Source organism: Ahaetulla prasina, chromosome 1 (assembly GCF_028640845.1).
Source record: "Ahaetulla prasina isolate Xishuangbanna chromosome 1, ASM2864084v1, whole genome shotgun sequence".
Classification (NCBI taxonomy): Eukaryota; Metazoa; Chordata; class Lepidosauria; order Squamata; family Colubridae; genus Ahaetulla; species Ahaetulla prasina.
Window position 1 is genome coordinate 99,449,096 of NC_080539.1, and position 24,077 is coordinate 99,473,172.

Below are 24,077 nucleotides of genomic sequence, written 5' to 3' on the forward strand. Positions count from 1 at the left end.
TGTTGTCTGTTTGACAGGAAAGCAGTTATCCAATTGTGAAGAAGTCCAGAAATGCCATAGGATTTTAGTTTTAGGAGAAGTTTATCATGTACTACTGAGTCAAAAGCTTTGCAGAAGTCTATGTAGATTGCATCTATTGTTTTGCCTTGATCAAGATTAGTAGTCCATATGTTTTTGCAGTGGAGAAGTTGTAAGTTACATGATAATTTTTTTCTGAAACCAGATTGTTTATTAGAGAGTAGGTTGTTTGTTTCTAAGTGGAAGGTAATGGATTGGTTGATGATAGATTCCATTACTTTGCAGGTGACGCAGCATTACAGAGAGATTGGTCTGTAATTTTCAACTAGGCTGGGATCTCCTTTTTTGAAGATAGGGATGACTGTGGCTAAAGACAAAAGTTTGGGAAGGGAACCAGTCGTGAAAGCTTTATCAAAGATTATGCTTAGGGGTTCTGCTATATTAGTGGAAAGTTTTTTTAAGAAGTATGGACATAGTCCATCAGGCCCAATAGATAAAGATGGTTTCAGTTTGCGAAGAGCTTTTTCAACGTAATCTTCTGCGAAGTCTATATGAGTTAAGTCATTGTAATCATTGTTAGTACGATTGGGGAATGTCGGATATGTGCCATCACTGTTAACAAAGACTGAGCCAAAGAATGTGTTAAAGAAGTTTGCTTTAACTGTTTCATCGTTACATTCATTGCCATTAGATTCTTTTAGTGGTGGGATGGATCTTGATTCTTTAAGTTTATTGTTAACAAAATTATAAAAAGCACGATTGGAATTTGTGCGCAGAAGATCTTCTTTTTGCTTTGTGTGGTAAATGGTGCATTCAGTTTTTATTATTAAAATAAAATAAAATAAAATTATTGTATTTATATATTAACCTCTTCAGAGGACTCCAGGCTTCCTCAATTCCTCCCCCTCTATCGTTTTTATTTGGCTTGTTTCTCTTTGTTTTTGTTTTTCCCTTCCAAATTCAGGAATTTCCTTTCCTTTCCCCAGATGGAGTCCCCACCAAGGAGATTCATCATCAAGGAAAGTCAAAGGGAATGTTAGTCCCATATCAGTATGATCAAGCAGTAATTGCCAAAGACTAATGAACTAATCTTTAAGGACCAAGCAGTCCAATTGGCCATGGGCAACACGGTCATTAAACATTGAGAAACATATGTCCTTATGCTTCTCTCCTTGTCAAGTTGACTCTTGAACTAAAGGATCAAACTCAACAGCTTTGCAGCAGCCAGCCATATATCAGACATCAATGACTTAGCAGATCATTTCAGCAGGACAGCAACTTATATGGCATGAATAAAATCTCCAACTATTGTTAAATATCTCTTCAATATTTGGAGCTAACCAAATATAGATTTCTTTGCATCTTGGAATCATGCTTCAGTTACATCCCAGAGGTGGCAAGATCCAAGAGCCCAAGGAGATGTGTTCCTTCTCAACTGGAGGGTATTTCCTTTTTATGCATTTCCACTTATTTCACTAACAGAAAATATTGTTAATGTTGTAGATGGTCCATAAACAGGACTTCTTCACCTTTAGTGGTCAAAACACTCTTGGCTTTTCTCTCTATTATTTTGATATAGTCTAGTTTTTCTCAGCATTTTCTCTGCATCCATGCCAGTCCAGTTCTCAGTAGTTTTATTCATATTATTATATTCTCAGCGTCTTGAAGTTCTTTCTTGGAAAATTTTCATAGGGAGTATGAGCTAATACTTAAAAACAGTGTCATTGTCTGCTACAGCAAAGCATATTTCTGGGTATCTTAGATTTTTTTTTCAAAGTTTCTGTTATCAATTAGTCAATTAACTTTTACTGGCTCCTAATAGGCATTTCTAGGTGCTGGTTGTCACTTTTAAAACTGTACATGGGGCCAGGATGTCTTTTCCCATATATTTTCTGACCATTCCATTAGATCTACCAGAGTGAGCATTCAGAGTCACTTGAAGGGTTCCATCTCTGACATGGTGCCTCTTCCTAGAGATGGCCCTAACTCTAGTGATCTTTCAGAAGGCCGTAAAGATCTGGCTTTTGCTTCAGGCATTGCAGCTTAGATGCTAATTATAGAAGCTCTTTGTTTGCCATCCAGGGTTTGGATAGATACTGTAGATCAGGGGTGAAATCCAGCAGGTTCTGGAGAACTGGTAATGGAAATTTTGAGCAGTTCTGAGAACCGGCAAATACCACCTCTGGCTGGCCCCAGAGTGGGATGGGAATGGAGATTTTACAATATCCTTCCCCCAGGAGTGGGGAGGGAATGGGGATTTTGCAGTATCCTTCCCCTGGAGTGGGGTGGGAATGGAGATTTTGCAGTATCCTTCCCCTGCCACGACCATCAAGTCACACCCAGCAAGGCACACCAAGCCCACCAAGCCATGCCCACAGAACCAGTAGTAAAAAAAATTGGATTTCACCACTGCTGTAAATGGATGAATAACAGAAACTATCTTCCTTTCCTTTTTATCACTTGTATGGGCGTTATATGTTACTAGCTCTTCAGATACTACCACAGGGCAGATCTATGCAGTATATCTAAGCCTATTGGGATCCATGTTGTACAAGATCAGACTTTAGACGTGCAATCAAACTAGTTTTCTACAACTGTTTTACCCTCTAGGTGTGTTAGGATTACAATTATCTGATTTCTCAGCCACCTGGAAATTGTGGTAGATGTAGCCCTAATATTTCTAGACAATCAGGAAAGGTAGTAATAATGAGCCTGACAATCATGAAGTGTTTTGTGAAATTGAATCAGAACACTTAATGGGCAAGTACAGTGAACTATAAATCTTGTAAGTATAGTGGAGTTTAAATAGATAATAAAAATAGGAGTCAGTGCTGGATTTAAGAAGAGAATGCACAGGTACCAATAGAAGTAAAACCAGCACTATAAGTTAATGGCCAGTAAAGTAACTTAATTTTGGCAAGTATTTGCTTTAATCATAAGGAACAACCATAGAAAGCTGCATTATAAATAAACAAGTTAAAGTCATCTCTTCATTATAGATAAATAAATTTACTGAAATCTGCTCACAGAGGCTTGCTTTTACACGGCTTCTTGACTTTTTTTTTAGTTTTATTTTTATTTGTCACAACATTATATACAAGCACATACAATGAAAGAAAACAATAGGACACGAACGGTAGGCACTTTTGTGCACTTATGCACGCCCCTTATAGTCCTCTTAGGAATGGGGTCCTCTTAGGAATGAGGTCAATGGTAGACAGTTTTTGGTTAAAACTTTTGGGAGTTTGAGAAGAGACCACAGAGTCAGGTAGTGTATTCCAAGCATTAACAACTCTGTTACAAAAGTCATATTTTCTGCAATCAAGATTGAAGCGGTTAACATTAAGTTTGAATCTATTGTTTGCTCTTGTATTATTGCGATTGAAGCTGAATTGCTTGTGAAACTACAAGATGGTACAAGGCTGGTAATTTTCTAATGCTTCACAGTGCAAAATGGTGTCAGAACAGCAGTGACATTTTACAACCGCAGTCTTGTAATGTCTCCATAAGAAAAAAACTTTGTTCTAGTTTCATCTGCATTCAAAGTGATTTGTCAAATTTAATTAAGAATGTGCAGACTTGGGAAGGAAACCATCCATTCATTCATCCTATGCATTGATATTGTTAAAATAATTTAATGTCTTGTGACAGAATAGTAATTGTAAAAGTGCTTTTATAAAACCCCATGTTTTCTTAATATCTGTTTACTGCATTGAACATTTTCAGAACCAGCCTCAATTCCTTTGGTGTTGTTACATTGTGTCGAAAGTAAAGAAGATGATCTTGATGGAGATATGTATAATTCATTGCTAGGGTGTTGAGAAATGAAAAATATTTCATTTCCACAGCAAAGAGGTAATGTTTGTAAGCAACTCAGATAGACACCTCTTTCATAGGGCAAAGGAAGTAATAGCCGTTAGATTTATTTACTGCTTCACAGTGCTTTATAGCCCTCTCTAAGTGATTTACAGAGTTAGCATATTGCCTCCAACAATTTGGGTCCTTATTTTACCGAACTCGGAAGGATGGAAGGCTAAGTCAACTGGTCAGGATTGAACTCCTGGCTGCGGGCAGAGCTAGCCTACAATACTGCATTCTAACCACTATGCCACCACAGTTCTAATGAAGATAAGTCTTCATTGGAAAGTGTGTACTGTAATTTGTTCTCAGATCCCTCATCTGAGGATATTTAATTGAAGAGTCTTACATGTTACACTTCATGGCACCCAAGACTGAATGGTTATAGATTATTGTTTTGTCCTTCTTATCTCTTCAGGGTTGGCTTCCCTGTCCATTTTCCATTAGTATCATTGAACCATGGATAATGAATATTTTCAGCTAGATACAAAGTCTAAACAACATCATTCACAATCTTTTGTTCAGTCAATTTGGTCTTGTGTATGCTTGTTTTTTATGAGTCTATAGTGCCATCCAATTTACTCATTTAATGCTTTTCTTTCTCTTGTCTTTCTTCAAATATGTAAACTGAAAATTTAGGGTGAGAGTTTTAAGTTCTAGTAATTTTATGGAATCCTTGAACTTGATCACAGAAGAACTTCTTAAATAACACTGTTCAAGGAGCAGTATAAGATTTTTTTAAAAAAAAGTGTGATTCATTTATATTGTAGTTTCCCCTCCATTTCTGCAATATATACTAACTTTTAACATGAGTTTTAAAATTAAGGACCACATAACTTGTCATGTAAAATAGGATACAGAGCTATCCTTCTGAAGATTATTGTTTGCAACATTCCATAGGCACAGTATCAAAGAGAAACCTGGTCTTAGGAATTTTGTCGAAGTTAGAAATGCTTTATGATCAAAATCAGACTTATAGCATAATTGTCAAGCTTCGAAGCATGTGCATGCTGGTTTCATGATGTACTCAATAATTGTTGTGTCTTGCCCACCCTCAGAGCAGCCGGGGCCTTCTTATCTGCTCCCGAACACGGAGGAATGTATGCCTCCCGGCCCCAGTCCTGGCTCCATGCCCAGACAAACTGCAGAAGAAGGAGCACCTCCCGGCCCCAGCCCTGACTCCATGCCCAGGCAAACGGAGCAGCTAGACCCCTCCCCCTCCTCCACAGCATGTGAGCCTGAGGAGGGTTTATTACCAACAGCTGATTGGAGTGACCCTCGCATCAGAAGATTGAATAGGCGGAGGCAACAGAAGGAAGGGAGGGGCAGGCCTTAATGAGTGCTGAGTCATGGAGCCACACCCCATGGCCTATATAAAGGATCTGCTTTCTGGCAGTCTCTGAGTCAGGCAAAAGTCGAACTTATCTTGCTGAAGTTACTTACTGGTCTCCTGCCTGCTCTGAGGACTTTGCTAGGACTTTGGGCAGAGCTGCAGAGGCAAGCCTGATTTGGATTTCCCTGACCCGGCCGTCAGCGGAGGAGTGGGACACGACAATAATGTTGTTCTGCACATGTCGTATCTTGAATAACATTGTGTAATGAAATGACTTTGCTATCTAAGAGTTAACAGACTTGGAGCACAGGGATAAAAAGCCAAAAACTTCAAGGAAAGTAAAAATATAGTTATCCTCCCTTTTTTCCCTACAGTCTTTGATTACTATTGCATACAACATTATATACCAGGATAAAGGAAGACAATTCAGATTTGATATTCTTTTCTGCAACCCAACTGAGGAGTTGAAAAAGAAATTAAATCTACAATAATGAGTATGAATAATAAAACAAAACATATCCATGGCAAACCCAAAGAGCAATATTTTTAGGGGGATACATTTTTTTTGGGGGGGGAGGAAGAAAAGAGAAATGCAAACATATTAAACATAAATAGTAAACATTCCTATCCAAGCACATATTTGAAGTAATTGTTTATCAAACAAATAATTGGGTAATAAGTATTGATTAAACTTTAATCTTTACAATGTTCTTCATTATTCTTGAATTATTCATTTTTCAACCATCATGATTATCTGCACTTTTAAAGAATCAATTTTAATAAATGACGTAGTTTATTTTTTTCAGTATTCTGCAATAACAAAATTAGTGGCTAAACTATAAAAGCTGAATTAATTTTCTGTCCTAGTTTAGTTTATATGCTTTAGAAAGTATATAGTGAATCATCCTGAACATTCCCTGTAAGAGTTTCTTGGTGATTGACAAAAAGCATTGTCAGCCAAAGATAAGATGTGTATCAATTTATTTATATCTCTGGCAAAATTATCAAAAAGAGTTGCAATTCATATACCCTGTTTCCCTAAAAATAAGTCCTACCCCCAAAATAAGCCCTACTTAAGAGCCTGCACAGCCGCCCACCCATTCCATCTAGTTGCTTGCAGTGCTGCAGCCACATGGCGCAGTGGGGGTGTGTGGAGCCGCTCCATGTGCCCCACACTGGCTTACCTCAGGGCCCCCGCAGCCAGGCCATCCACACCCTCACACCTACCATGTGGCGACAGCACTGACAGCCATGTGCATCAGGAGCCCCCAGGGCTGCAGGCCCACTTCTGCTTGCTCGCAGCTGCAACAGAGCAGGAGGACAAGTGCTGACATAGATTTAAAAGTGCTTCTGTTTCGCCAGAAAGATTTCCAATGAAATTTAAGTTCAGTGCCCAATGTTTTTTTCAAGTTTATCAAAAGAACTGATTGCGCTTAATTAAATACATAATGTAACAATTAAAATAAGTTTTTCTTGTTTTCTTAAAATACATTAATGGTTTTGATTGATTCAATCCATATAAGTTATGGTAGAATGATTGTACTTCATTGATTTCATATCAGTTTAATATTTGGGTCTATTCCTTTTTTCAAAAAATATTCAGAAGTCACAGGATAGTGATGTACAATCCAATCTCTAATTCTATAAATTTGTCCATCTTCTTATAATAAATAAATTATTCTCACCTTGATCCCCTTCCTAACATGTCTCTAACTTTGAAAGTTGACATATCTTGTTGTGTTTCAGGCCAAATAAAATCATTTAAATACATTTGTGGTAATTAACTTTGTGATGTTAATCAATTTCTCTGTCTAGTCAAACCATCACTATCTTAGACACAGATGAAAGAGAGAATTACTTTATTCAGGAAGCTGAATTTCTGGAAAGAAATATAAGAAACCTGCAAGGCTCATATATCATATAAATGGCCCTCTAGTTAAAATTGCATCATCCAGTGTTTAGTATATTAGTTACCATTATGGGAAAACAAAACCATTACAGAGAGGCACATTTCTGGAAGACTTAAACCAACATCATTAAAATACAATTAAATGTGACAAGTCTTGTATCTATGAAAGAATGATAGAATTTGCTATCATAATATATTGTGACAGTCCTCACAAGAATGAGGTAATTTGACAAATACGTTACTCTCTGAGGATTTCTTAAGTCGATATTAAGAATATTGTCTTTTCAGTAAATGGCTAGAATGTGAATGATAATGCAATACAAGTGATTAATAACCTGTTTCATAATACCCAAACTAATTCACTGGCAGTCTAATTTAGAAGTCCAAATAACTGAACTAAGTATCAATAACCAGATTATTCAGCTAAATGTTTTTTGTAGCCAAATATTGGTCCATTACTTGATTTCTCTGTGCAAAATTTGACAGCAAATTTTTAATGTAAAATGTTATGTTTTGTGCCCAATAAGTAATAGTTGTAATGTATGAAAAATTATCTGGCCAGGTATGAAGTGGATTTCTTAGGATGCTAGAAAATGTTATCAGGAAATACATTTTTCTTTGTCCTTCATGAAAGCCTTGAATTTGGCTTGAGGGGGTTCGTTCTAGTCTGTACAAATAATTCTTCCCTTCTTTCCTTTCTTTCTTGAATTTCAAGTTCCTAGTGATATTTGGTAACTTTTTATTTAAACATGAATTATAGAAAATGACTACCGCTCAATTAATCATGTTACTGATTTAGATTAATCACTGAAGGCTTGTAGAATAGAATAGAACAACAGAACAGAATAGAATAGAATTTTTTATTGGCCAAGTGTGATTGGACACACAAGGAATTTGTCTTGGTGCATATGCTTTCAGTGTACATAAAAGAAAAGATACATTCATTGTAACATTCATTGGTTCAATATTTTTCTCTTTGAGCAGGATTTTGCCAAATCTGTGGTTAGGAAGTTGCCCTCGTCAAGTGGAACATGTGACTGTCAAACTTAAACATGAGTTGGGCATTACAGCTATAATGAACTTCCAGACTGAATGGGATGTGGTTCAGAATTCCTGGGGATGCAACCGCTATCCAGAACCAATGAGCCCAGAGGTTCTCATGAAGTTGTACAAAGAAGAAGGTCTTGCTTATGTCTGGATGCCAACACCAGACATGAGCACTGAAGGTAATATTCACGTTCCATCTCTAGGAAAGCATATCATCCATTCACTGATATAGTTGAATAATATAGATTTACAAATTTACTGTTAATCTTTGATGTTTGCATTATGGTACTCGTGGAGAATCCTAAGGATTTAACAAACAAATCTCATAAGAGTTCATTTTAAGCATAATAGCTAATTATGCGCTGTGTATTCTTAGACTATACTAAATATTCAGCAATATTTAAAAGAAATAACTTTTTTATGGTAAGAGATTAATAATATGATGGTGGTATTTGTAAGATAAGAAAACCGTGTTTACTCAGTAGGCTATAAATAATTTCTTTCAGTGCTACTAAAAGTGAATAGTTATTTAATTTATATATATAAATGTGGTGGAGCAACATGGTGACCTAGTGATAAAGATGCTCCCCTCCCACTCGGAAGGTTGAGAGTTCAATCCAAGTAGCAATAGATGTTTCTCTTTTAGGGTGCAAAGAGAAAATATCTGCCACAAACTCCATGTAGGTGTCAGGAAGGGCATCTGGCCAGTAAATCCTCAACTTCATCCAGGTGCCCTGACTCTACCCTGAATTAAGTAATTACAAACTCATAAAATATAAATATAAATAAATGTGGCAGCAGGATGGATCTCAAAAGTAAAATAATTTGTTTGAAACATATATTTTCTTTTTCTCAGGATATTGTCCATAAAATTTTCATATAATCACAATTAATTAAGTTCATTTAATTAAGGTCACTTTTGTGCATCTGAAATATGTATTCAAAATTGCATGCTGCAATAAATGTATTATGCTCCGAAGCACTATAAGATTCTGGGTATTTGTAAGGCAACCAATTAATAGGGTCATAACCACTCCTTATAAGTTTGTAAAATGCTGCATGATTAATCAATTTTACTGTATTTTCCTAAAACAGATTTTAAACTAGATCAATATTATTCTAATAATATTGTTACTCTAATAATTACTCATGTTTGTAATAATCCAGATAGCAGGATCAAGAAAGATGTTTATTTATCTATTACTTATTAGAATAGTTGTGCCTCACCTTGTTGAATTAAAACTAAAAAGAACAAAACAAAATTTAACTGACAGCCAATAATTAATAAGATCCCAATAAATGAGAGCAATAAAAATATTAAAAATCAGCAAAATAAATCCATAAAGAGCGCTCCAAAAGATAATCAGATGCCCAACTTGCCTTCTGAAAAAATATAGACTTTATCAAGCAGGAAACTTTCCCTGAAGAATTTTAACATTTAATGCTTCTGTTGGTCTTGTCAATCCTATTAAACCTATTGCTCATATCTCAACTGAGAAAGAAGAATTGGAGTACTCCTGACATGAAAATATTAAGATATAGAAAGCTTATACTGTATATGGCCAGTTTTTGAGTGGAGAGTAAGGGGGGAAATATTCCCTTTATGTTTGTTAAATGTTTATCATTTTGAATTAATTAGGCTAGTATGACCTTTAGACTGAGCATTTTTTCAACAAAACTTTATCTTCTGAAAGACATTCCTTCTCCTTGTGTTCAGTTGGCTTTATTAAAGCCATGTTTTTACAGCCACGTCTGATCATGTCTCAAATGAACTATGAAGAACATAGTTTCTGCTGAAACTGTTTCATTAGAAATAACAATACTCATTTGAAACTATATAAACAGAATTTGAGGTTTTATATTTTTCATCAATAGTTGCAATAGCAATTATTGCAATAGCAATAGCAAATAGCACATGGTGCTTTTAGTTCACCACACATTCCTACAGTATTCAAATTCCTCTTTGGGCCAGACTAGATGTTGGGCAAAATTAGAATTAATATTGTTATGTTTGCATTTAAAAATATTTGAAAAACAGACTTTAGAAGGTCCATTTAGTAGAACAATACGGGTGGGAGGCTAAACCTTTTCCTTGGTCAGCTTTTTATTTTGGCTTGGAATTGTTCCTATTGCTTGGGAGTGAGGTTTTAAGTTGAAAAAGAGTAACCACGAAAAAACATTAGGTGCTATACATTCCGTGCTTTTTCTTCGTGTGTGCAGCTTTTCCATTTAAAAAAATTGGGAAATTTATTTCACATGGCTGGTTATAATGTCTAGATTGTGCCTCTTTGGAAGAGATGGTCTAGACATATGAAAAATAGATAGATGATAGATAGATAGATAGATAGATAGATAGATAGATAGATAGATAGATAGATAGATAGATAGGGAGATGGCTAGCCCAGGGGAAAAGATGAAACAAAAATTATGCAAAGTAGAGGTGCTTCCTATAAAACTTGCAAAGGTCATTCTGATCCTGTCCATTAACATAATACATTATTTTCAACCTTGCCAGGCGTAATCATTTTTCCTAGTCCATCATCTGCTTGCATCACATGGCAAAAATATATAGCCTTCTGCTTCAAGGGAGCAGTCATTTTACTTCTTCAAAGACCAATCGATTGGTAATTCTTTTCGCAACCTTGGCATTTTAAGTAACTATTTTCAGATCCATAATTCTGGCATTATTAGCATAGTCAAAAACGTGCTTTAATTGAGTAAAGATAAAAACTCATTCATTTAGCTCACTCTGATGAAGTCTCCATCTTATATTAGCAATGTGATCTCATGTCTCTCTGCTTTTTCTGAAATTTGCCTATTCATTTATTATCTCTGTTTCCATATATGACTCTATTCCGCTTTGTTAAGATTTTAAAGCAGTGGGGGAATTCATTTTTTTTTACTACCAGTTCTGTGGGCATGGCTTGGTGGGCTTGGTGCGCCTTGCTGGGTGTGGCTTGATGGTCATGGCAGGGGAAGGATACTGCAAAATCTCCATTCCCACCCCACTCCAGGGGAAGGATACTGCAACATCCCCATTCCCTCCCCACTCCTGGGGGAAGGATATTGTAAAATCTCCATTCCCATCCCACTCTGGGGCCAGCCAGAGGTGGTATTTGCCAGTTCTCAGAACTACTCAAAATTTCCACTACCGGTTCTCCGAACTGCTCAAAATTTCCGCTACCAGTTCTCCAGAACCTGCTGAATAGCGCCCCTGTTTTAAAGTAAAACTTTCATTCTTGAAGAATTAATTCAGTGGATCAGTAATATGAACTTTCCTCTGCATCTTTCTTGTTCTATATAGATGTGCACACTAGTCTTGTGCACATCATGTTTTCTATAAGTATTGACCTACAGTAAAAATTTTACTAATCTTTCATTTTTCTTTTCTTGTTAATTTTTCTATATTTGATGTTTTTCCAGTTGCTTCTTGTTTGATGTTGAAAATCTGCATTCAATCAGTTTTAAATTCTTCTTATTAATCAAAGCCTTTGTCTTCTGTCTTTCCTTGGTTATGGTGAAAGGCAGGTCTGAAAGTCACTTGAATTCCTTTTTTAAATTTTGGGGAATATTTTTATCTGCTTTGTTTTTTATGTGATGTGTCTTACTTCTTTCCATAGCCATATCCATTGCCTTCAAATCCTGTGTGAAAGGCAGATATAAATCCAGTACATCAAAATGAATATTGCTTTCAGACTATACTATATATCCCCCAGCTGCCAGCCTATCTACCAGTATATCCTTTATTTCTTTGCAAAGCTTATTCTGTATTCTGGACACCAAAATTCATTCTGCACTCAGAAGTGTTGTAGCTATTTGGATTTTATTTATCTATCTTCAGTTTCCATTAAGTAACTTGATTGTGACATTGTCCATCTGATGATATTCCTTCATAAAGCTTGTATTTATGATGGTGGGAGCACTTTTTGGCAAAAACGAACAAATAATTTTCTCTGTAAAATTCTGTTAACTTTTTTTTCCTATTCTGATGCATTTTCCAATTCAAATCCTCTTAATTCCAGATATCTCTTTTTCTCCAGCTTTGTCCATCCAATCAGCCCATTAGTGGATTACATTCTTTCTGTCATCTTCTTTATCACTTCCTATATTTTTCCATCTAATGTCTATCCTTGCCATTATATTCGTATTAGGAGCATAGAACTTATTTAATACTGATATTCATTGAATAGTCACTGATTCTAATAGATATGGTAAATATATGGTCTTTATTGCTTCATAGGCAACAATATACTTAACACTGTACTTTTGGAGAATTATTGCCACTCCAACTGTTTTGCATATTCTCTTGCTCTGAATATCACATAAATATCTGTTTTAAAATAACCCATTCTGGTCCACTTAAACATATTCCTAAATATACTGCATGTAGTATGCTAACATGCCTGGTTTAATATTTTTAGGATTCCTTGATTCATGCATTTAAAATTCCATATTCTATTTTTTTTTAATTTTGCTTTGGAAAAATCTCTTCTTTTTCAACACTGATATCATCAATGACCAGATTTCCATGTAGCTTTGTTCTGGACATTTTATCACCTCCCAATCGTAGTTCATCATTTTTCCTTAATAGTTAAGGGGAAGTTTTCTGGTCTAGGGAGGAATCTCAGCATCTGATATCTAACTTGTCTAAATGTTTGTACAAATACAATGCAACAAGATAAAAGTATCTTGCTATCACCTTCTTTTTTTGGATTTTGGAGTTCTTATCCTAATCTGATTGGTTTTCATTATACCTGTACAGCCCCACTTTCCATCTCCTTCAGTGTGGATTAGTCTTTTTTCCACTACTTCCCTGTTGATGTTGTTCCAGCCAGCATTAAGCTTGAGTTAGACTCTTGCGGATGTAGGTATTGACGCATACCAGAGGTGGTATTCAGCAGGTTCTGACCAGTTCTGGAGAACCGGTAGCAGAAATTTTGAATAGTTCAGAGAACTGGTAAATAGCTAAACTGGTAAGTGAGCTAAAAACACACTTATTTATTCAAGCGGGACTGGCATAATAGTTTTACTATTTTAAATTGGGTTTTTTATTGTTTTAGGGTTTTTTTAAATTTTAAATTTTAATGTCGGCCTTTTTTCTGTAATTTGCTTTGTTTTAAATTCTGGTTTTAATTGTATATATATTGAGTTTTATTCTTGGCTGTACACTGCCCTGAGTCCTTCGGGAGAAGGGCGGTATAAAAATCTAATAAATAAATAAATAAATAAATAAATAAATAAATAAATAAATAAATAAATAAATAAATAAATAAATAAATAAATAAATAAATATCACCTCTGACTGGCCTTGCCCCCCATCTATTCTCTGCCGCCCGAGTCCCAGCTGATAGGAAGGAAATGGGGATTTTGCAGTATCCTTCCCCTGGAGTCGGGTGGGAATGGAGATTTTACAGTAGCCTTCCTCTGCCACGCCTACCACACCACACCATGCCCACCAAGCCATGCCCACAGAACCGGTAGTAAAAAAAAATTAATCCCACCACTGACGCAAACCTACACTGCAAAGGGGTTGATGGGTAAGTTGCAGGTGGTTGTAGAAGGGCTGACATACACACCTCCCACACCTCCCCTGCATGCTGATTGGCTGATCTGACTTTTGGGAAGTTTTCTGTGCTTTGTTGTTTTATCGCCCCCTAGCTAGAACATTAACATTCACAGAAGTATAAATGCAATAGCTAGGTAACCATCTCCAAATGACAGACGGATACATTCCCTGATATGCAGTGACACAGAAGTCTAATTCCTGCCTAATCCTATCAGGAGGATGCACTTCCACCAGCATATGCTCCCAAGGTCATTGTTGTTACTGAACTTTCCTTAGAGGCATAATACTCTGGGATGAAAGTAGAATACATCTTTATTTAAAGCACTGAACACTGAATAGTCCTATTCTGTGTTCCTTGAGGAGTAGGGAATCAGTGACATTGTGACCCCTCACCTCAGTCTGCTTCCTTATGGGTTAATGTATTCATGTTAGGCTTAGGACCGGGATATCTACGAGACCGCCTTCTGCCGCTGATTGCCTCCCAATGACCAGTGCGCTCCCACAGAGCGGGCCTCCTCAGGGTGCCATCGACCAAACAATGTAGGTTGGTGACCCCCGGGGGAGGGCCTTCTCTGTGGCAGCACCAGCCCTGTGGAACGAGCTTCCTCCGGGATTACGACAACTCCCCGGCCTCGGGGCCTTCAGATGTGAACCGAAGACCTTATTATTCCAGCGAGCTGGACTAGCCTAACAATTATTTTAGTGAAATTTTAAATGGGTTTTAAATCAGTTTTTACCGTTTTAGTGATTTGGCCATCAAATATTTGGTTTTAATTGTTTTCATATTGTTATTGATTATATTGTTGTATTTAATATGGCTGTGAACCGCCCTGAGTCCTGTGGGAGATGGTGCGGTATAGAAGTTTAAATAATAATAATAATAATAATAATAATAATAATAATAATAATAATAATAATAATAATAATAATTCACTGAGGAAAGAAGAGAGGTCAACTTTACTCGGTCTTGCACCTCAACATAATCAACACTTACAGAGTATTTACCTTTTGTAAGAGGCTTCAGTAGTTAAAATTTGAGCAGAGTTCCATTTTTTTGGGGGGGGGAACCTGCTTGTATTTTGGTATGATTTAAACATGGCCTTTAGTTGCAGCAGTCGTTTTTCAGTAAGATAGCATGTGAATGTGAGACCTCACCTCTTGCAAAATCAGAAGAAATATAAGCATTGAATATGCTCCAGTCTTCTTCACATTCTTATTATCAGACTTCAGACATTTGCCAAGGGACACTCTCTAGTTAGGCTTGCCATTTCATTTATGTCCTCTTGCTTATTCTGTACCTCTATTTCCTTTCTCTTGCTGGCGGAGGTCTTGAATTTTTACATTTTTATTAGCGAATGTGATTCTTTTATTAAAAAAACGGGCTCTGCCAAAGAACGCAAGCGACAAAAGAGTTGTAGTTGAGGAAATATATTGCATTTTATTTAGGATTATGCCTGGAACAGAATTGCTTTGTTTTGGAACAATGTATGTGAATTAAAAAAATATGCACATCATGTATATTGAATTATTTTCTCTTGCCTCACGCACATTGATGCACTTTTACATTTTCTCTGCTGAACTGAACCCCATCTGCTTAATCCATAGTTGCTAAAATGGAACCTTTTGCTTATAAATCAGATAAAAGACATCTGATTTTGTAGCAACCTCATTCTTCCCTCCTTTCCAGGCTTGCCATAAGAAAATGCCCTGTATATATTAGATTAGATTCTATAAATTCTCCATACTTGAAAGGTAAAATAAATTCATGTTCTCCAAGGCTCTTATTCCTGAATTCTTGACTATATATAAAAGGTAAAGGGTAAAGGTTCCCCTCGCACATATGTGCTAGTTGTTCCTGACTCTAGGGGGCGGTGCTCATCTCCATTTCAAAGCCGAAGAGCCAGCACTGTCCGAAGAATCTCTGTGGTCATGTGGCTGGCATGAGTAAATGCCAAAGGCGCACTGAACACTGTTACCTTCCCACCAAAGGTGGTCCCTATTTTTCTACTTGCATTGCTTTCAAACTGCTAGATTGGCAGAAGCTGGGACAAGTAATGGGAGCTCACCCCATTACGCGGCATTAGGGATTCGAACCGCTGAACTGCTAACCTTTCAATTGACAAGCTCAGGGTCTTATCCACTGAGTAGTCTGTGACAATTTGGTTTCTGCAAAGGGCTCTTATTATTGTCTTAGGGAAGCCCACTTCAGATTTTGAAATCCAAAATGATTTCTCCTACCTGCAATTCCAGACCATGATTTATAAGCAATGAAATGCTACGTTTTTTGGTGAAAAGCTTAAGATGAGAAAGACATAAAAATAGAAGAATGCTGTGATGCATTTTTAACTTACTCTAATTCACTAATTTACAAAATATGCAAAGAACAGCAAATCAAATTGAATTATTGGCTAATCTGCAGGCTGCTAATAGAAAACAACAACAACACCTCTAAGCACTATATCTATATTTATCAGTTGATATGCTTCTTAGATTATTAAAATATAGGTTTTTTTACAACATGCTGGAGAGGTGGGACATTGCCTTGGTAACCTCACAGATATCATCCAATTAGCATTATGGATAATGGGTAGAATAGATTAATTACTGAAATTACTCCTAAATTCAGCCTTTCTGAAATATTACACTTATTATCAGTCTGAAATCTATACTCCTTTCATTAGCTCACCACACCATAGTTACTATGATAGAACAGCCCGTTACTGTATTAATTCATTACCTAGTACTCTTTTTTCTGTTTTTCTTAGTTCTTGTGTCCCAAAGCAGTTCTCTTTCCCTGTCTCTCACACAGACAAGAGGGATAGGTAAATGAATCCTGTCATCAACCTTATAAATTGAAAAGGACAAGTTACACAAGAGAAGGGGGAAAAAACCAGCTTTTGCAAGGTCAAAACAAACTGCTAATGCTGTTAGCAAGTATTTCTATCTAATACTGGCAAGTCTTCCCTTGGCGATTTTTTTGCTCCACTAGTTCAGGATTCTTATTTATTTGGCTGATAGGAAGGACCAGAATGTCCTTTCCTCTTGTTTCCGCAATGTCAGGATAACTAGCAATTGGGTTGGGGCTTTGAGGCAGGAAGAGCAGAACAAGCTCCTGCTAGCTATTTTTTGTGACATGTTAGTCCCTCTCTTACAATCATATGTCAGCCTTCCAGGCAAATGTAATGGTATGTGGGAATGATCTTGGGAGATGGGGAAGATTTGCAGCCAGGACAATGGTTGAATAAATGGCAGCTTAGCCTGCCGAAGTAATGTGGGCCCGGGACTCAGATGGGACTCTTTTTGGTTCCATGCAAAGGCAATGGGAGAGAAATGTACTTTCAGACTTCCAAGATTCTATTAATGTAACCTTACAATAAAGCAGGGGTGTCAAACTCAAGGACTGGGGGGCAGATCCGGCCCATGGGGTGTTTAGATCCGGCCCAGGGGCTACCCTGAAACAGCAAAGGACTGGCCCATGGTGCCTCTGCCAGTGAAAATGGAGCTGACCTCGCAAGCTCCCATTTTCACTGGCAGAGGGTTGCAGGAAGCCGTCACAGCCGAAAACAGAGCTTGGGAGTCCGTTTTTGCTGGCAGAGTGCTTGGGCCACCACAGGCACCCCTAACATGAATGACGTTGAGCTAGCCACGCCCATCCTGGCCACACCCATCCTGGCCCCTCAAGGTCAAACAAAACCCTGATGCCGCCCTCAATGAAATCGAGTTTGACACTCCTGCAAATAAAGTAAAGCTAGTTCTTCTGAGTGTGTTTCTTCTCTGGATTATCTTGCAAGGCTAACATCAATCTTGCAAGTCTGAAAGTTCATCTTTCTTCTATCACCTTTAAAACCAAAGAATCTAGGGAGGATCCCTTGGAACGAACTTCCCCTCGGACTTCGACAATTACCTGACCTTAGGACCTTTCGCTGCAAACTTAAAACTTATTTATTTCGTATGGCTGGACTAGCCTGATTTTTATCTTTATTTGATGGGTTTTTAAAGTTTTGTGATTTTATGGGGGAGTATGTTATTTTAACATTTGGGCATTTAAATTAGTTTTTTAAGGGATGTTTTTAATTATTGTGTGTATTTGTATTTTATCTGCCTGTTCACCGCCCTGAGTCCTTCGGGAGAAGGGCGGTATACAAATTAAAATATTATTATTATTATTATTATTATTATTATTATTATTATTATTATTATTATTATTATTATTATTATTATTATTATTATTATTATTATTATTATTCTGAGGCATATGCCACGCTTACATTCCTGCTGGAGGCTAGGCTGCCTCTTATCCAAGTATTGCCCTGGCTGCAGTTCTTCTCCCTGTCTCCCAAGGTCAGTCCCATCTATCAATACATATTATGACAATAGTATTACACAATACAAATGACTATAAAGCCTATGAATATTTAATACCTTTTGTGGATTCAGCCATTATAATAATGATGTGAACGTTAATTATGCCACAGAACTTGATATGAAGTTAGAAAGTGCATACTGTATCACTTGAAATGGGGAAAACAGAATTCACAATCGTTGAAATGCATTTCTTATGTACATCAGACAATTTAAAAAAAAAAAAAACCCAAGATAATAAGAACTTCAACCATGTGCCATAAGTCATATATACATTGTTTAAAACAAACTCCACAATTTTCTCACCTCCCTCTATTACATGGAAGATAATGTGGGAGTTGATCATGGTTAATTTAGCATTTCGGGATTTGCATTAAGCACACAGAGTGTCTAATTTATAACTGAACAGGAAAAAAGCATTCTCTGTGCATAGTCTTGATAATGAATAAATGCGTTAACGCATTAGCAAAATTTTTTAATTCATATATCTAAAATATATCCAATCAGCATATATTTGCAAGCAGAATTATCTTTTGAAAATGGTGGGCTGGTCATATCACTTTTGTTAAAGTAAACAAGCACTTGAGATTTGTTGGAATTATTTAGCATTAATATTATTTTTATTTGATTCTTTTGCAACAAAGGTAGCAATCCACAGATGATATGCTGCTTCCAGATTTTTTACAATGTGTCATCCATCATTAGAGATTTTGCAAGAAATAACAAGAATATGTGAATGCAAAAATATCTGTGATTTATACATTTATTTAATCACATTTATATCTTGCCTGTCCTCTAAAGGTAAAAGTTACTGTATGTAGGAGTATCTTCACCTAGCCATTGCTCATCACTCTAACCTCTTCCACCTAGAAGTTATTCACTTTTGCTTTGTTTGGTTCACAACATATTTTTCAGCTATAAAACAGGATTATCTAACACACTTATTTAATTAAACACACTTATTTAATTGCGCAGGACTGAGCTAGATTTTAAATTTATGGGTTTTAAATTGGGTCTTATTTCTATATTTTTAATTTTTGGGGCTTTTAGAATAAGTTTTTTAATTGTTTTTATATTGTATTTATGTGTTTATGTGTTTTTTAAGTGCCTGTAAACCGCCCTGAGTCCTTCGGGAGATAGGGCGGTATATAAATACGATCAAATAAATAAATAAATAATAAATAAATAAATAAATAACAGTAAAAAGGGATCTAGTCCTGTTTTAAAATGTTAAGATGGCTAAAAGAAATTTAAATGCATTCATATTTGAATCCATAGATCAAATTGTTTCCCAGAGAAACTGCAAACCTTTTTATTACAGATTTTGTGTAGATATCTTTGGTGTAGTGCTAAGGCAACAAGGCTCGAAACCAGGAGGCTGTGAGTTCCAGTAGGCACTAAGTCAGGTGAGAGACCGTGGGACAGTCACTCTCTTTCAGCCCTAGAAAGAAGACATATCATTTTTGAAAACTTGCCAAGAAAACTGCAGGGACTTGTCCAGGCACTTGCCAGGAGTCAAGACTGAGTCAAAGGTAGCAAAAATCAGCAGATATTTATGTAGATATTTGGAGTACTTCTACACGGCTATTCTTCCACTTGGAGCCATTTCATTTAGGATTGCTTGTTGCTTGATTAATTTTCTTTCTGCAAATCATGCTTTCCGGAACAGAATCAGACCTTTTGCATGGCCTTGTTGCTCACAATCTTTTTCTGTTTGGCTTAGGAGGGATTCATAGAAAATAAAGATGGTCTGAAGTTGGAGGCCACTGTGTTGCTTGAAATGCCTGGGTACTCAAAAAATGAAAGAAAAAATAAAAATTTATTGCCTAATAAGAATACTGGATAATCCAAGAGCGAGTTGGGGGAGAGCATGCATTTGACAGTGATCTTGTTTCTAATCCTAGGAAGAGTCCAGATGCTGCCTCAGGCTGTCCATCTCCTGCACGGACTTCTGGAGAATGGGCACACTGTCTATGTTCACTGTAACGCAGGTGTTGGTAGGTCCACCGCTGCAATTTGTGGCTGGTTAAAATATGTACTGGGATGGAATTTGAGAAAAGTGCAGTACTTTGTAGCCTCCAGAAGAGCAGCCATCTACATTGATGAAGAAGCACTGGTCCGTGCCGAGGAGGATTTCTTCCAGAAATTTGGGCCGCTACGTTCCTCATTCAAGCCATAGTAGCAGCAGCAGCAGAAGAAGAAATTGCTAGCAGCATAGTCAGCGTCAGACTTCTCAGAAATCATGACCTTAACTCAGTGGTGGGTTTCAATTTCTTTTACTACCAGTTCTGTGGACGTGGCTTGGTGGGCGTGGCAGGGGAAGGATACTGTAAAATCTCTATTCTCACCCACTTCAGGGGAAGGTTACTGCAAAATCCCCATTTCCTCTCGAATAGCTGGGAGGCAGAGAATAAATAGGGGCAGGGCCAGTCAGAATTTTTACTACCGGTTCTCCGAACTACTCAAAATTTCCGCTACCGGTTCTCCAGAACTGGTCAGAACCTGCTGAAACCCAGCTCTGCCTTAACTCCAAAAATGCTACCATTGCCTGAGGAAATAGTAAGATGAAAACGTGAGTGAATGTGCATGTAGCAGTCAGGATACATAATTATTATGTAGCAGTTTTAGAGAAGGAGAATTCACATTGATTGATATTTGAGAGGGGGACTAATTCTAATTTGCCCACCCATGCATGCCTCAGCACTTGGCATAGCCTGAGTTAGATAGCTAAGTACGGTCAGGCCCTCGTAGTACTTTGATGAAAGACCTGTGGGGAATATGGTCAAAAGGTGGTAGCCCACCATTTCCATACTGTTGCCAAGAAAACGACAAGGACTGCCTGAAGTCAAGTTCATGTTACTGGCTTTCCCAAGCATTATTGTTATTTTTTTAACAGAGCTGGACATATGCAAACACAACTCTGGGAGCTAGACCAGAAAGGAAACTGCAGGTTTAGTCCCTATGCATGGATTATCTGGTTATGGCTAAGCGCATGAAACTTGGTAAACCTCGTAGCCCAGACAGCAGATTTCATAGAGATATGCAATGCCTCCAATGCAGATTTTAGAATCTAGATTTGTTATAAGCCTTAGCTTGGCTAACCTTTGGAAGCTGGGCGTGATAGGAGTTGTAGCACAACAGTTGTGTAAAAGAAAAGAAGCAACCCTGTCATACTTCACAGCGTGGGAGGAGAGCTATGATAATCCAAAAATCAGAAGGGTTTTGGTATTACATTTTCCATTTAACAAATTTTATTCAAAGGTATAGGTTTGGCAAATTGAATTATATTTTACATTTGTTATTAGGGAACTTGTAATCTGTCTTACATGTATCCTCTATCTGCATACTTAACCTGTCTTCCCTTCCTTCCCTCCTCTGACCTCACCCCCAATTTAAATCCTGCATCAGATTAGCCTTTCTGTGCCTTTGATGAAGTGAGCTGCAACTCATGAGAGCTTATGCCCTTTTATAAAATTTATTTGTCAGAAAACTCCTCCTAATTGTATGCTTCACAGTAGAAGCTGTCACTAAAATAATAAATCATAAATGTTTTTTTCTCATATATCCACATGCACAGGTTTGATATATATATCCACATGCACAGGTGCCCTATAGGCCTAACCAAAGACCTTGGTTTATCGCTTAGGTCAAGTTTTGTTCTGGTTGCTTGAAGTTAGACTTATCCAGGCAGCCCTTCCCAAATGTCTATCTACTGTAGTTAGTCAGTATATGTTGCTTCTTAATTTTGGTATTTTCCAAGCTGCCAGAATTTAGTCATATACTAAAGTAGGTTATTGGATGGAGAATCTTCAATACTTTAATGTTAAAGGTGTTGGTGTCAGTACAGTAAACTATTGTAATCCAGGTGACAAATTAAGTATGTGCAGGATCAAAGGCTATAATGGTTTAAAAAGATGATTATTAATCAATGTGAATTAAATGGAAAATAGTTCAACTCGGACAAGAATATCTATGTGCATTGTGCAACGATCTTGATAAATTTGTGAAATTTCAACTGGAATAATTGCTAGTTGCTACCATTACATCTGGAAGACTGCTTAGTTGCCCAAAATCACCTTACACAGAAGATGTCATAAAAATTTAATAAATAAATAGTGCAGCTGGGAGGAAAATCCAGAAGCATCACATGGTTTAATGTATGATAGCTTGTAGAAGGACAATTCTTCCATATAAATATTTTTTGTTTATTAACTATCCATGCATTGATTTGTTTAAAAATATGTATTTTATTCTTTATTTTTTGTAAAAGTCATCTTGTATGCAAAAATAGCACTGAATATGTTTTTAGCTGCATATTTGACTTTATTTCTGAATTTGGATGTTGAATGTGCAATTAAATATTTGAAACACACAATATTGACAATGAACAAATTCTTCTGTTGGACGTCAAAATCTGTACGAGAATGACTTGCAGATCTTATGCCGTATTTGAATTATAATAATTTAAGTAAGGGATAACATAAATAAGGGATTAAAAGTATTTGCTGATAAAATGTTCTTGATAATGAATGGAGAATAATTTTGACAATATGAAGGCTCCATGTGGTCTATTCAGTTTAATTAGGTTTGTGTGTCACAGGACAAATTATAAGGCCAAATGAAAGCCAATTTATGCTAACCTGTAGCAAATTCACAACACAGAAACTTCATCTATAAGTTTCTATGAATCCAACTTAACTGTTCTGTCATCTCTTCACAATTGCTAGCATATATTTAGTCACTGTATAAAAATGAAAACAATCCTGAAGAGGACACAAGATTGACTGATATCAGCGGGATCTGAATGTGACACATTGTATCTGAATTCATATACATATATTAATATGACTATTCATATTCCAGACACATATTAAAAGTGGCTGGGTTTTTTTTAATGTCTGAATAACAGGATTGGAGAAGATTAACCATTAAATGAATTTAGCAAGAGACATGCAAATAATAACAGTATATATTCTATCAAGCCAATTATCAACAAAAAGTGATTGTTTCAAAATATTTATAAAATATTTAACTTTTCCCCAGTGCATAATTACACAATAGCCTGGAATTTAGTACTTTATCTATTAAAAATCCAATTTAAAAGAAGTTAATCTGTCGGATAGATCATTAATGATCACCATACAAAATCCGATTATATTATTTAACTAAAAGGATGAATACATTTATATATCATCTCGTCAATCCAAAGATGCTAATACATGTTTGGAAGGAAAATTCTCTTAAATTGAGGAGCCATTAGATAAACTACAAATATACGGAGGAGGCTGGCATATCCATTCAAAGAGGTTTGTCAAAAGTAGTAATTACAACCCAAATTTTAAATGAAGAACTTTGTGAAGTCAAACAATTCAAAAAGCCAGAATCATCATTTTCATCATAGCAGCAGCAGCAGTAACATGATCTATATTTGGAAAATGATGGAATTCAGATAGAATAGCCCTCCAGTTGAAAGATAATCAATTGGGATAGAGATGGTGGCTAGTGAAATCTAAAAAATATGTAAATATTTAGAACCAATTGTTCAGAAGTTGTTGAATGCTGACTAAATGTGTTATAAATAAAAAAATTACAAGAGTTACAAGTTAATTTACTAGTTGATGTGTATAAACTTCTGGAGCGTTTCGGTAAGTTCTGTTACTTGCTGACCACAAGAATCTTGCAAAGAAGTACAGTATGTTAACCTCTATTTTTTTTCAGTTAACTGTACTTTTGAAGTGCATAAAATAGATTTTGCCTGAGCTACTTTCTATATGATACTACATATTGAGATCATATCTCTGGAGAAAAACGGAGCCAGATCACATATATGGCCTCATTGTAGTTTAATATTATTCTAACTACTGTGCTATTCAGTTTAATATTATTCTAAGTGACTAATACTATTTCTGTTGCTCCCCTCTGGGAGGGGTTTTCAAAGTATTTCTAGTAGGACTACCTGATTCTATAATAGCTTCGTTCCCTAT

At 36.5% G+C, this 24,077-nt stretch overlaps 1 protein-coding gene across 3 annotated transcripts in view; it reads left to right on the forward strand.

The window, feature by feature from the left end:
- The window catches only part of EPM2A (EPM2A glucan phosphatase, laforin), a 62,290-nt gene extending 38,464 nt beyond the window's left edge, over positions 1-23,826 (forward strand). For 2 of the 3 annotated variants that reach the window (XM_058170166.1, XM_058170174.1), the window contains exons 4-5: positions 8,103-8,344; positions 19,998-23,826. In XM_058170166.1, coding sequence (XP_058026149.1) covers positions 8,103-8,344; positions 19,998-20,272 — 517 coding nt within the window. In that variant the 3' untranslated portion in view covers positions 20,273-23,826. The remainder of the gene's footprint in view (positions 1-8,102; positions 8,345-19,997) is intronic. The other variant, XM_058170158.1, reaches the window with a different exon arrangement.
- The last annotated feature ends 251 nt before the right edge of the window (positions 23,827-24,077 follow it).